We start from the raw sequence: 14,970 nt of genomic DNA, 5'->3' as shown, positions 1-14,970 counted from the left end.
ATGTTGAAGAAAGAGATTCTTAGTAAATGTAGGTACATAATTGTTGCTAAGTGCAGTCCATTGGTGTTTGGATAAGGTCATGTGTTGTGTTTTGAGTGGTGTTTGAACATTATACTGATACTTTAACAGTTCTTCAGAAGCTGTCGCATCCACACAATGCACATGTCAATACCTGTGACTAAATCATAAAAGGAAAATATAACAGGACAAAAGTCAACAATAAGTTACAAGAGTGCTTTTATTAAGACACCAGAACTCCAAGAAACAGACTCAGATAGTCACAATAGCAGTTTCTGCCAAGCATGCAAAGTATCAAATACAAGCTACTGTTTTACATTTCTTCCTGAAGACTAGTGCTCAGCCTTTGTAAATGGCATAGCTCCACTGAAACCAATAGGCAGATCTCTAGTCTGTCACTTTCAAGCAGTTCAGGACTGTAAGTACTAAAAACTAGAAAAATATTTAGAGTAAAATAGCTTATCCTTTCACTGTGTGGAGAAGGCAAACACATTAGATATATTTGAGAGTAAATGGAGCAAAAGTTAAAAAACTCCTACATAATAAAAAGCTAGTGGTTATGTTCATCAGACTCTAAGATTGCAAAGATAATTTGTAGTTTCACTAACGAATTGCAACCAAATGGATCATTTTTATGTCAGGATCTGGCAACTGATATTTCAGTAAGCAAAAGACAAGGATTTTTACTCCTTAAAGATCCATTTGACTCAGAAGCAGAATGCAAATGATCATTCCAAAATTTATTGATGTATTTAAAAGGTATATACATAACCTCTAAGATCAATCAGTATGACCTTTTGGAAAATGTAGAAGTCCTTTACCCAGTGATCTTATTACCTAGCAGAAATTGGACTAGGAGGTTAGAAAAAAAGCTTTCCAATGTTATTCTGTACAAAAAAAATTAGTACCTAAATGCTATGGATACTAAGAGCATTTGCAAGTTCTATTTAATGACCAGTTTCCACTGAGTTATTTGTAATGGTGTTCATTGAGCTTAAAGAGGAGTTAACCTTATTCACTGTAAATTACTGAATTATAAGTGACCTAGATACAGAAGACTCTGTCACTGTGTAGGAGAAGTGCATGCAGCAATCAGAACCAAGGGGTGAGGGGACAAGTTACCACACTTCTTCACTCTCCATCTTCTCACACGTTTACTGAAGTGGAGGTTTGGGGCAGCAGAGTGAAGAGTGCCCTGGGAAAGAGTCCTGCAGGTGATGTTTACTGTACGGAAAATATTTTTGTTCTAGTTTATCCAGCTGAGCAGGCTGTTGTTGTATCCCATGGAGCATGTAAAATAAACCTTTGCTGCTGCACTAATGGTAGGGTCTTGCAGCCAGGCAAAATTCAGCTCAAATTTATAATATTATGTTGCAAATGGAATGCTCTCAGCTAGGTAGGCATCACACTCTGTGGCTTGACTGCACAATCATTGTGGTCTAATTAAACAGAATACGGAGGTACCAATTGACTTATCTGGAAATCATGGGCTGCCAGTAGCAAAAATAATTTATTTTTTCCTTTTTCTTTTTTTTTGTTTTTTGACTGAGTCCTTGTAGATTAAAGAGTTTACAATCAAATCCCAAAACTCACGCTGAAGAACATTCTGAGTAGGTTAAGCCCCAGATTCACGGTGCCTTTTCTTTATATGGTAGCAAATCCAATACTTGTTCTTCTGCTTCTGTGTACCTAAGGCGTTGCACAATTAGGTCTTCAGTGTTACGGCAGACCAAGGTTTCAACCTCACCTTAAGTAAATAATTAATTACAAACTGAAAAGTAAATCTTTCTAAGGGTCTGCTGATTTACTTCCTGCAAGATTTATAGAAACATGCAACTTGTCAATAGTAATGACACAAATGATGCTACGATGGGCACAGAGCAACATAGTACAGGACAGCCAGATCCTGAAACTTGATTAGAGAACCATGAAGTCTTTTTTTATTCCTCTCTATTTAATCAATGGGAAAAAAATGCCAACATTCACTTCAACCAGGAGCTGTGGTCACAAATAGCTCTTAGGACACTAGGGATGAGCCCAACGATTGAAAAAAAAAAAAGGGGGGGGGGGGCAGGGGATAGAAGCCTTTTATATGTGACATTAATGTGGAAGAGTGGAACAGTTGGTATTGCAACTAGTCAAGGCCACCATTGTGAACAGTAATAAAAGCCAAATGCTGAGTGAAGACAAGCTTCAGTTCTCCATGTGATGAAATACGATCCAACTAGAAAAAATAAAAAAAAAACTAATCACAATTGATAAAGATGATTGGTTACCTTCCAAAGAAAGGAAATACATAGGAAATAAGAGCTGAGTAGTTCTAGCATCTAAAAGGAGCCAATAGCTGAGGCTCCAACATGGCATATAAGCGTTATGAACCTGACAGTATCCTTTATGCTACAACCTCATTGCACAACTCCAGAATTCCCATTACCATCAAATATTGCAATCACTCATGACCACTGATAAGAGTGGCTTCTGTGAGAAGTTGCTAGAAGCTTCCCCTGTGTCCAATGGAGCCAATGGCAGCTGGCTCCAATATGGACCCACTGCTGGCCAAGGCCAAACCCATAAGCAACAGTGGTAGCACCTCTCTGATAACATATTTAAGGGAGAAAAAAAAACTGTGCAACAAAATTGCAGCTGAAGAGAGGTATGTGAAAGTAACAACTCCACAGACACCAAGATCAGTAAAGGAGAAGGAGGAGGTGTCCCATACACCAGAGCAGAGATTCCCCAGCAGCCCATGGGGAAGCCCATGGTGAGGCAGGCTGTCCCCCTGAAGCCTATGAAGGTCCACGGTGGAGCAGATATCCACCTGCAGCCCATGGAGGACTCCATGCCAGAGCAGGTGGATGCCTGAAGGAAGCCACAACCCTGTGAGAAGCCCACGCTGGATTGGGCTTCTGGCAGGACCTGTGGACCTGTGGCTGAGGAGCCCATGCTAGAGCAGGTTTGCTGGCAGGACTCATGACCCCACAGGGAACCCATGCCAGAGCAGTTCATGAAGAACTGTAGCCCATGGGAAGGACTCATGATGGAGAAGTTCATGGAGAACTGTCTCTTGTGGAAGGGACTTCATGCTGGAGCAGGGGAAGAGTGTGAGGAGTCCTCCCCCTGAGGAGGAAGGAGCAGTAGAGACAACGTGTGATGAACTGACCACAACCCCCATTCCCCAGCCCCCTGCGCTGCAGGGGGATAGGTAGAGAAATTGGGAGTGAAGTTAAGCCTGGGAAGAAGCGAGGGGTGGGGGGAGGTGTTTTTAAGTTTCAGTTTTATTTTTCATTATCCTACTCTGATTTGAATGGTAATAATTTCCCTGAGCTGAGTCGGGTTTGCCTTGACTGTAATTGCTGAGTGATCTGAGAGAGCTCATCTGTATCTTGACCCATGAGCCTTTTGTTATATTTTCTCTCCCCTGCCCAGCTGAGGAAGGAGCAATAGCATGGCTTTGGTGGGCACCTGGCACCCAGCCAGGGTCAACCCATCACACCTCTGAAATGTAAGACTAGAGGAAGTAGAGCTAAGAGTGACTATTCAAGACTTTAAAAGCAGATAGCTGGGATATAGTGTTCCCTGTCCCTTCTCTGTGATATATATTAAGCATTATTGTACATAGTGAAACTAAATTATCTGCAAATTCCATCATGATGAGTCTGGTGAATTTACTGTGGCAGCTGCATTGTCATGTACAAGGCCTCCACCAGGAAAGAGTTATTAACTCTGCTAACAATGTCAAATAAGCTGGTTCCCTGGAACGGAATTGGATCCGCAGTAAACATCCTTGAGCTGTGAATCAATGTTACATGCTCTTTTCCAGTAAGCCAGCTTTTTTGCCTCTCTCTCTTCCTCTTAAAGGGACAAACATACAAATGGTGGTGAGCTGCTAGAACACACTCATTTTACAGAAAAAGTGCTGAATCCTATGGTATTCTGGAAAAGTGTTAAATTCCCAAGTTGCAGAGGCAGAACATGTGGTAGTGGTTAACACTCTTCCGAGCTGTCTTTTCAGGCTCTCTGCAGGTACTTGTAAGCACTGCCTATCCATTATCAATACCTCAAGCTCTTTACGTCTAACATACCACTATTACCTTGAAAAACACCCCCTCAAAAAAAAAAAAAAAAAAAAAAAAGAATTCAACCCAAGTTTGGCAGAAGGGGATAACATTTGAAGCAAATCAGCTTATGAAGCAGATTTATAAAGATAATGATAAAGTTTCTGTCTTTTATTATACTAATCCATGATCCAAAACCAAAAGGGATACTTTTTTTCTAGAAATGGTTACTAGTGTCCTTCTAAAGTGGTGTGTCATTTACTTTGACTGAGACCAAAGCCATGAAGGAATATGAAAACTGTCTTCCTCCTCTGTAGTCTGCAGCATTTGAGAACAGGCAAAAGTAGGAATTTCATTGTTACTTCTACAACCTTCACCCACAGCAAACACGGCAGGACGTTCAAATACTCTTAAACAGAGGATGCTCATCTGCAAGTATTTAACCATTCCAGGAAGAAATAAACAACTAAAAAAAGTAACCGATCATAATTCACTACTTACACCTGGTAACCTGGAAATCACTAATCATAGAACACTTGGTAGCTAAAGTTGTCTGACTTGATTCTGAAGTTGTATCTTCTTGTCTTTCGCTGGTACTGGAAAATGAGAAGGCTCACAACTCCCAGCACAAAACCAAACACAGCAAAGGCAATGAGGATGATGTATCCAACTCCCATCCCAGCCTCCTTCCCTCTCTTCAGATCAGATGCTAAAAAGAACAAGGGGTGAAAGAAAAAAGTCTTGAAATTACTAAATCTTTTCCTGGGGTAAGAAACAAGCCTTTCTTACAAATTAGCCAACACGCATGTTGAAGCACAAATCTGTGATACAGAAATGTGATACAGCCTTTTGGAGAGGGTGATTCTCATGTAAGGTCTGTGAGCCTATTTGTCTGCATACATTTTCAGGAAAGCACTTATTTAGCCAAGCACTTGTGCAGCACCTGAGGTGCACAGAAGACAAACACTAACACATACAAGACCTTTGGCCAAAGATCACTGCTGCCAGCCACAGAGGTATGTGATAGTGGTGTCCAAGCTATGCAGTATCCAGGGCACCATTCCAAGACAGGCCAAAGCAGTTTTCCATAATATATTTAGGCTTATTTTTGAATTTCAGTATGAAACAAAGGAATCAAAAAGAAGAATCACAATGGAAATGGCAGCCTGTAGCCAGATGCAGACAGAACAGGCCTTTCTGAGGATGTTACCAGTGGTCTTTGCTATAGCATGTGGCCAAGCAGTATAGGTGGACCAGTTCAAGCTTTTTTCATGTTTCACTGCAGCAGCTTACCTGACATCATAATTCATGTTGCCTCCTTGAACACAAGAGATGTATAGCACTGTCTTGGTCTAGCCTCACACTTAAAATGTGATATGAGTACATAAATTGGAAATAAGAGACAACATCTAGTAGTACCACTTTTGCCTAGGAATCAGGGTATGTCAGCCCAAATAAAGCTGCCCTCACCAGAGTTCCTTTTGTGTAATGACCATTTTTCAATATTAGAAATACACTGGAGTCTGCAGTGAAAATGAGAGTGAGATCTACTTGATCTAAGTGCTGTACAAAGAAAGCTGCAGTAATTGTTTTTAAAACAATTTAAACTTTGTTTTATTTAAACAAATTTAAACAAAACTTTAAAAAGTTTTTTAAAAAGCACTAATTCAGAAATGAACTGGAGGCTTATTCTAACAGAATTATACTTGCATATAATGGAATTAAAATGCTAAGCCAAAGCCAGTTTTTATCACATCACAACTCAGGAGAAAAATATACCCTGAACCCACTAACAGTCCAGCATTAACTGATCTCCACAGTCATAAAAGCATTAAGTGACTGGCAGAACAGGCAACTAGCAGGAGGCAAGGGGGTGATTTCTGTCTATTCACAATAGCTACATGTTAATCTGATATTGATGTGTACAAATACTCTCAGTGAGTGTTTTATGCTAATAAGATATGAATACAAATGACTAGAGGAGGCTAGGTGACTGAAAATGTTAAAAGCTCACAGGCGCCCTTGAAAGCATTACTCAAAATAAATGCAGGAGAGGCAGATGCATAACAAATTAGACCTTGCTTGCACACAGTGCTCATGTTCACTCTCTATTAACCTGTACTGTACCACTCCACCAGATTAACCAAGGTGCTTTGTATCAGCTGTGCTCTGTCACTTTCCCTCATGGTAGTAATGAAGTCAATAAGGAAACACAACAAGACATTCTCTTATCTCCTCTGATTTTGCACTTCAGAGCTCAATATAATTGCAGTCTAACAACAGCGTAAACACTTGTAAAACTAATTGCAATCTAAAAGATTCAAGCTGCTTTCGCACTTTACAATTGTAATAACTGTTTGATTTTGTGGCTGTTGTACTTGCTACCCTGTGCAAATAGCTACTTTATCCTCTTCCTTTCTACATTCCCTTGACAGTCTGACAGCAACTTCAATGAGGAGGGCACATGCTTTCCCACACTGTCACATGGCTTCAGTAAGAACGCCTGCTCCTCAGAAAAATATGTAGAGGGGCGGGAAAACCATGAGGTTCCTTTGCCACTGAAGAAGAATCTTGACAGAATCTGTGTCCCCTTTTTGTAAGCATCTATTCACAACTCACCAGCTGATTTACACAGGGGTCCCCAGGATGTTCTGTGTGTAGCAATGGTTTCACCAGTCTTCAGGAATCGAGCTGCATGGCATCTCTGCAAAATCAATTCAAACTTCAACAAGTAATATCGTTTACTAATTAAAACTACAAAGTCTTCTCATAAGTATGTGAAAGCCCAGTGCTGTTCTCACTCATTGGGGGTTTTGTTTTGTTTTGTTAAACTGAAATGAGCACCAAATGGAAGTTCAAAAATAATGGTATTGGGGAAACATCAGCATAAAATCTGTAATTAGTTATACTGAAAAATACTGCTGTGAACAGACGTTTCACACAGACAATCTTTCTTTTTATTAACTTTCTGTTTTAGAGAACTCTCATGGGAGAATAAAATTCTGATGATTTCTATAAGCCAGGGTTTTGTAAACATTATTGTTTGGGTGCTTATGCTGCCCATGGCAGGCAGCACCAGCAAAAGCAGTGGCAACTTTCAGCCCCTGCCAAGCTGTGTGCCATTTTGGAGCAATGCACAACTTTTCAGTGACATGTAAACTACTCATCTGGGAACTACTAGTTTGAAAGTCCTGCCCTGTGAAATGCTGGGGATTAGCTGCTTTAGCTTTGTGTGAGCAGCACTTGCAGAATACACAACACACTCCTCTTCTGCATACTTCTTCTGTAGCACCTTTCAGTGTGTTTGCTGCCTTTTTGTTTTAAGTTGCAATCCATAGCCTGTTAAGATTATTCAAATGATACTGTGGCTCTCCTGGAAGTGCGCATAAAAACAGAGAAACTGCAGTACCATAGTACAATCAAGCAAAAGAAAGCAGGGTAGTGCAAAGCTGTCTTACCAGCTTGTCTACACACGAATGTCTCACCAGTGTTACCAGCCTGGGTACACTGAAAAATCTTTATAAAACACTGTCAGCAAGTGTCTTTAGCTGGGTCAGCCCCCAGAAAAATACCCATGCAGCTATGACTTTGGCCTACCCTCAAATAGCTTTCCCAACTAGGCAGACCCATTAGAGATTATGGTTACATAGCTGCTCCCTGATGTCAATGATTTTTTGGTTCCATGTGGCCATGGAGCAGCCATGTTCCACTAAACGTATGCATGGCGGTAGCACATCACTCTTCTCCCCGTTCAAAGTCATGTTTCTTACTCATTTCTTACTACATGCTCCCCAGCCTATTTTTTCTGCTCTAAACTTCAGAGCACCTTGCTTTTTTCCACCAGAAAACAAGGAATAAAAAGACTGAGTAAAAAGAAATAATACAACATGTAAGTCTCAAATTTGTGGGCCAACAGATGAAGGAAATCTGCCCTGAAGCAAGTCAGATCAGAAGATCAGATCCCAGACCTGGACACTTTCCCAGCCACCTCATGTTATTTGCAAATATAATCTGTTCTTCCTCCAGTTTTCTTTGATATTTCTACTTCCTGCAGCTCCCCCTCCCTTATTCATAAAAGCCATTGTCATCCTGTGTAGATGTGCCTAGTAATTGCCTTCTCTGCATAGCATTTTAATCTCAATTTGAGATACAGAATTCACTAACTTTTCATAGGGAGTATGTTTTGCACAGGAGAAAGAACAATATACCTCATATAAATGAATAATAGAGAAATTAATGATATAGAATATATGAAAGAAGAGAGCCCCGCAGATTAACTCTTCTGTGCTTTGTTTACTGAAGTAGTCAATCTCAATCAAACCTCATCCTGGGCTAGCAGAATTATCCCATCACAGACCCCTGTAGTTAGATCAAAGCCAGACATTTAATTAACGGTGTTACTAACACTTCAACCCGTACAGCTAAAGCCTGCTCTAAAAATAAACCCAGTGGCTCCAGCAAAGCAACTGTTTGACTCCTTGTAGCAGCCATATCAGCCCACTCGGTCCCTGTCCCGCCCATCCTTCTTATTCCACTGCCTTGCACACACCACAGTGTCCTTCCTCAGCTGTGCGGGACACACGGGGAACTCATGGAGGGCACCACCTCCACTGAAGCACTGATTTTTAACACACAAATTCAGCTGTGGAAACTGGAGCCATCTTTCCATCTGTCAGTTGTGTTTCCTGCCCCAACTTTTTTTTTTAATCTGGAGGAAGCTTTATACTTTGAGAAAGGAAACAAGTTTCTTCTGCTAGCCATTTTTAATCCTTTAGGAAAAGATCATTTGCTTTATAATGGGGTTAAACTGAGTTATTTAGAGCTAGAGGAAAGTGTTAAACAATGGAGGAACACCAAACTGCTAATGAAAACATCCTTGGTAGAAAAAGAGCCAGGAAGGCTGGCAGAGGGACAGGAGAATTCCTGTGTGTCTGCTACAAAGAAAAAAAAAAAAAAAAAACCCAAACCTCAACAGCAAAACGTATTTTCTTCTTATTTCTATGGTAGCAATGCACTTTCATATGAAGCAGTGTGCATCACTTACTTAGAAGTAAAAAGAAACAAAGCAATGCTTTGGAACACAGAAAATTAGAATCTGAAGTTGTTATCAGAACATTGCTTGGTTTATTGCTTCAAAAAGCAATACAGCTTTAAAAAATCATAACAAATTCTATTAGTCACAGCCCTAGAAACTTAATGCCACCAAGCTTCCTTTCTTGCCACCTAGACTCTCACCCGGAGAAGCAAATCTCTAGAGGGAAAAAAAAAAGCACAGAAAAACATCCCAAATCAATTTACTCAGACTTTCCTGCTGACACTGCCAATATAGGTGCTTGCTTTTTTGTGACATGTCCATCTGAGCTGTCATGTTTCTGAACAGCCTATCTCATTGTGACTTCTGTTCATTGCCCCCTAGACATCCCTATGCAGAGGTGAAAGATTCAGTTCTTATGTTCCCCAACTTTGATTTCCGCATCTTACATGCAAGCTACATGCTTTTAAACACAAGGATGAGGAACGGGAAGAAAAGCAGACACTCCCATATGGTTGTAGTTCTTCCCTGATACTCTCTGCTTTCAGCAGAGAATGAAAGAAAACTTCAAGCTCTATTTTAAACCCTGTTTGGAAACATTACTCCTTCAATTCCATAGCAGGAGTGCATATGGCACGTCAGAGAAAAATAGGATATTGGAGAAAATCACTTACTGTCCTGCAGGTGCTTCCTGGGCTGTCCATACAAATACGAATTTTGCAGTGTAAGTAAACCACAGAATTGTTGACAAAGGAAAAAATTTTCATCTTAAACTGTGCTTTGCTTGAATTCCCATTCTCTAGCAGTGTGGTATACGTATTTGGGACAGGACAGCTGAAAAGGAAGAGAAAAAACATACATAACAGCCAGGGCTATAGAAGGTTATAGCACGTAACTCAGATTGTAAGGCTCCTTTAGCAAGTCACAGCCAGACCCTCCGTGAAGCAGCTCTCCAGCACTGCAGGGGTGATAAGGGGCTATTTGCTGCTTTATTCTTATAGTAACTGAATAGAATAGGAGATTCAAGAAGTGGCTGTAGAGTTTGAAAAGAAGGGAAAGAGCGACAGTAAGGATTTAAAGTTGACTTCACCACACTCAAGTTGAAAGAACATCATCATATTAAAAAGAATAGATTTTGTTACTGAGTGAAAGGAGTATGCTGTATTTTAAGGTGGTAGGTGAGCCCAAAGAACATGACATCAGGGTGATGTTAAGGATCCAGACAGGAACAAACCTCCTCTTTTACCAGAGGCTGTGTTAATATTGTGTGTGAGACATGACACATAGGAATCAACTAACCTATGTCTTCACTGAGGAGAGGTACATAAGCTCTTGGTAAAGCTGAACCACAGAGAAATAAAGCACACGCTTTTCAAATGCTCTTTCACTACTGATTGCCAAAACCACTATCAGGAAGACAACCAAACTGGAACAACTACCACATTACTCTTTGAAAATATTTTCTTTTCATACCTAACTTACTCGTTCAAAGCAGGCATGACCAGTCCAAATGGTAAGGAACCATGTATATAAATGATGAGAGCACACATAGAAGGCATTTAAAATACAACACATTAGTAGTTAGCACCACTGGAAGAGCTAAGGCATGGCACATGTTATTGCAAGTGGCATTGCTGTACCTGTTGCTAATAAAAACAAATGAGAGGGGATCCACTGAGTTATTAGTTGGAGTTGCCCAGCAGTCAGTGAGGACCACCTTGAGCTTGCTGTCTGCTCTCTGGATCCCCACTTCAATCAGTACGTTGTCACTGGCAGAGATGCTGAAATTTTGGGGTATTGGAGAGTTTCCAATAAACAACTGCATTTCTGTTCTGAAGTGTCCAGATCCATGCAAATCCTCAAAGATGGTGTAAAGCCTGAAACATCAATTAACCTCCTTTAAAGACCACAAATTTGACTGTGTGTTTCTGTAAGTCATAAATCAGTGCCCGTTTCTTCATCTCTTGTGCATTTAAGTAGTGAAGAGTCATCTGCAGTCAAAAATGTTAGAACACCGTTCAAGAAGAAAGGGTGAAAATGCATCAAGTTTTCAGTTGGAAAGGTGGGGACCATGGAAAGCAAGTGGGAAAATCCAAAGGGTGGAATGTCTTAGCAATACAGATAGAGCAAAGAGAAATATTTGAGTGGAACAGAAGGAGAAGACGACTATGAGCTGTCTTAAAGTTCAAAATAAGGAGACTAAGAGCTTAGTACAGAAGATAAAAGAAAAAAAATGAGAAGGGCTGAAATTGAACAGTAAGTGAGGAACATGAGAAAATTACAGAGGTCAGAGAGGGCCTGACAAAGACTTTTCAGGAGGGGATAGAAAGGAAAATATGATGTCTGAACAGAAAGTGGATTTGGTGATGATAGCTTAAGCATGGTGCTACACAAGAGAGAGGATGTGCACTTGTATGAAGGGAGAACATTCACCATTAGAGCAAAGGTGGTGCTGCCACCTTTTCTGTCTGTGAGTGTGGGCTCGATTTTCTGTGAAGAGTGGATTTGATTCCATCTTACTTGAAGATGGGACCTTCCATATAAAAGTCTTTAGATTACATATCTTCCTTTTTTCCCAACTTAATTAAATAAGGATTTGTGGGGGTTAAAAATTGCCAAGCTCAGCACCCACATAGCAGTCTGCATGCCTGCATCACTTGAAAAGATACATCATTTTTATGTTCCAAAAGCAGGAAAATACTGCTATTGCTACATGTGATTGCCCAGGAAGGCAAAGAGAAGTCAGAAATTCTGACTCCTGAACCTGCACCAGTAGCTCCCAAAGGTTTTATTTTCACCTATGGTGTAGTCAGGCAATGGCCAAGCTTGTTGGCTGTTGGATCTATTGACAAATGGAGTCGAAGAGAAGCACACAGCAGGGGTCACTTGAGCACAAGACTCACAGGATGGCAGACTACTTAGCATAACAAGTAATGTCACTGGATATAGCTAAGGTCCCTGGGGATTTTTACAGCGCAGCATTGCTCAGCCACACAACAGCATTTCAAAGGAGAGAGGGTTGTTACTTACCCTTCCGCAGAGTATCCAGAGGAAGCCAGGAGATCATTTTGAAACACACAGTGAATGGGACTGGCAATTTTTAAGTGGTGAATTACTCCCTGAGCAGAAACATCATTCCGAAGGATGGTTTTCACTACAGTATTAGTCATGTTCTGCAAGACAGGAAGAGGAAAGTGCAACTTGTGAACATTCTCCTGGCTGCAAAAATCAAACAGATTAAACCTCTAGCATCTTAGTTGCTGTACTATGAGGTAATGAAAATCCACCAGCCTTCCTCCTCTTCCTTAGTCTGTTATGATCATTGCTCCATAAGGGAATTCCTGTGCTTTGGTGTGGCCTGAACATAACTTTTGGTGTGGGATCCAAAGACATAACCATCACTCTTTGTCCCCACTACTGGTAGCAATTGGAGTATTGTCCGATACGATGATAAAATTGCTTTTAAGAAAAGAGAAGCTTCTGACAGCTGCAAAGGGAACCCAGAGAGGCATGGGAAGTGACTCTCAGTTTGGAGAGGCCCTTGAGATTTGCTGCCTGACCTCAAAGATTCCCCTTCTCTTTCTTGCTTGACCCTTGTCCTAAACAGAGGTAACTTTCCATCATAAGAAGGGAGTTTCTTTCTCTGAAGAAATTCCTTATCCAACATTTCAGCAACTAATAGGATGGTATACCTAGCTAAGGATCTGCCATTGCCCCTCTCCTCATCACCCACCCCCTCACAGAAAAATTGTCGCAGGGCTTCTCCACATTCACTGGCTCAGGGGACTTACAGTCTCAACTTCGGTGCCACAGTCACTCCAGCCTGCCTGCAGCACAACGTGAGTGCCATTGCTGATGCTCACGTTGCAGCGAGGCTCCCCCAGGTACAGGGAAGTTTCTGGGATAGACTCCTGCTGTAAAAACCTTTTCTGGACAGCAAGGACAATCTTCTCAATTTCACAAAACACTCTCACTGCATCTTTAATGGAAAACTCCTGGGCAGGTTTAACAAGGGGGAGAGGAGATGCTTGAGGAGAAACATCAGGAGTTGACACGGGATCCATGGTGAAAGAAGGCAGCACCACGCTGGAGAATGTGGTGTCCTCAAGAGCTCTTCCTTTGTGTTCAGTAGCAGAAAAGTCCAATGAAGCAGCGGAAGAAACATGAGCTGAAGTTTGCAAAGATGTTGCAGGTAAAACTGTGCTGTATACAGGTTTCTTTTCCATCATTGTTGCCTTCTGGCTGATAGGAAATGCTGAAGAGTGCCAAAAACAAAGGTACTGTTGTAATTTACAGGTTCAGATTGATATCATAAGGTAAAAGCAAACTTTTAGGAGGAAATCACAGTTACTGGCAGGAAACTAGCTTCTTTTGTTTTTTTAACCTACTCTACTTACTGCCAAAGCTGTGGCTTTCTTAAAGAAGAAGCCAAAGAGATACATAAAGTGCCTGTGAGTAAAGCTGAAGTGCTTTATTTCCTGAGAGCTGCAATAATTAGCATGCTCAAGTAAAACACATATACACAGCTTTTGGAAGATCAGTGATTGCAAGAGATCCCCCCTGTAAGTTGGTCAGCAAGTGTTCATGTTTTTGCCTAGTACTATAGGAGACTGCACACTTCGGGATGTGAGGTACGAACAGGAGCAGAGCTTGATAAAAAACCTGGCCCTATTTGTGACCAGTTAGTACCCAAAAGATGCAACCCTGAGCGCTTTGGAAAACCCATTTTGGGGAAAGTGCAGGAGAAACCTCACGGTTTGCAGGCCCACATTGTACATATGTGTCTTGAGAGACAGAGTAGGGAGTTCAACAAATGTGCTTGAAGAAATCTTTAATGGTTTCAGGAAGAAAGCAAGCAGGGGGAAAGGGGAAGCAGAGGCTGAGATCAACATCAGTGTGTATGTTGAACACTCAACATCCAGCACAGGCTCTGGGGTTACCCCATGACTCTTTGCTGGTAGAAACCAAAGTGCTCATTCACCACTGACTTAGAGAGCACCAAGATAACAAACTCCATTTGCAGTGGAACACAAAGAATGTGTCTCATTACACAAAAAATCTCTGAAATAATTTCAATGGGTTGTATATACAAATAGCATCTCTTTTCCAAGCAACATATAAACTCTGTACATATATATATATATATGTATAACATATACACACACACACACGCACGCACGCACATACTCCTGGAACTTCCCAGCTTTTGAAAATGCCCCAAATTAAGAGGTTGTTGATTTGAATATAAGAGGAAGAAAAAGAAAAATCTGAGCTCTTTCAGAGCTAAATTTCCCAAATGCTCATTGTCATAATGCTAAATATCTTGGTTAAACAAAACTGAGGAAATGCTGGTATCAGTTGACAAATCACCGTGACTTCAGCCAGAGAGTAGCTTATCACTGTGGTTACAAAACCAAATATAAATTACTGAAGAAGCCTAAAAGAATTTAGGACCTTAAAGACGTCATATGTCAGCTAACAAATGATTTAAGGAAACAGAGAAGCTAGATGAATTGACTCATACAAAAAAGTAGTTTGTAATACCAACATATCATCCCTGCTGCCATACCGAGGTCAAACCACATACCTAGTGCTTTCTGTTACCTTCTTTATTATCTCTGCTGTCCCCTCTGCTTCTGCTAATGAAAATAAGTAACAATCTTGACAATTCTATCTCATTTTAATGGCAAATATGAGAAAACAGAATTGTTAAAAGAATCTGATGAAGACAGCATAAAATACTAATATAGTAAACTTTCATGACAGAGTATTTCAGTCAGAAATACTTAAAGTCTGCTGCAAGATTTTTCCCAATAGGATCCAGCTGAAAACAACAAACCAAATTCATCCCTGGCAAAATTTCAA

General features: G+C 40.7%; 1 protein-coding gene across 1 annotated transcript in view; it reads right to left on the bottom strand.

Annotated features, from left to right (window-relative positions):
• Window positions 1–220: 220 nt before the first annotated feature.
• Window positions 221–14,970, bottom strand: part of UMODL1 (uromodulin like 1) — a 56,879-nt gene continuing 42,129 nt past the window's right edge. Inside the window, 7 exon segments of the mRNA XM_040585147.1 lie at window positions 221–2,242; window positions 4,575–4,782; window positions 6,693–6,777; window positions 9,780–9,939; window positions 10,746–10,982; window positions 12,136–12,278; window positions 12,897–13,360. Coding sequence (XP_040441081.1) covers window positions 4,595–4,782; window positions 6,693–6,777; window positions 9,780–9,939; window positions 10,746–10,982; window positions 12,136–12,278; window positions 12,897–13,360 — 1,277 coding nt within the window. The 3' untranslated portion in view covers window positions 221–2,242; window positions 4,575–4,594.

Source organism: Falco naumanni, chromosome 2 (assembly GCF_017639655.2).
Source record: "Falco naumanni isolate bFalNau1 chromosome 2, bFalNau1.pat, whole genome shotgun sequence".
Classification (NCBI taxonomy): domain Eukaryota; kingdom Metazoa; phylum Chordata; class Aves; order Falconiformes; family Falconidae; genus Falco; species Falco naumanni.
The sequence above is the reverse complement of the archived record's forward strand: the minus strand, read 5'-3'. Positions and strand labels throughout refer to the sequence as shown.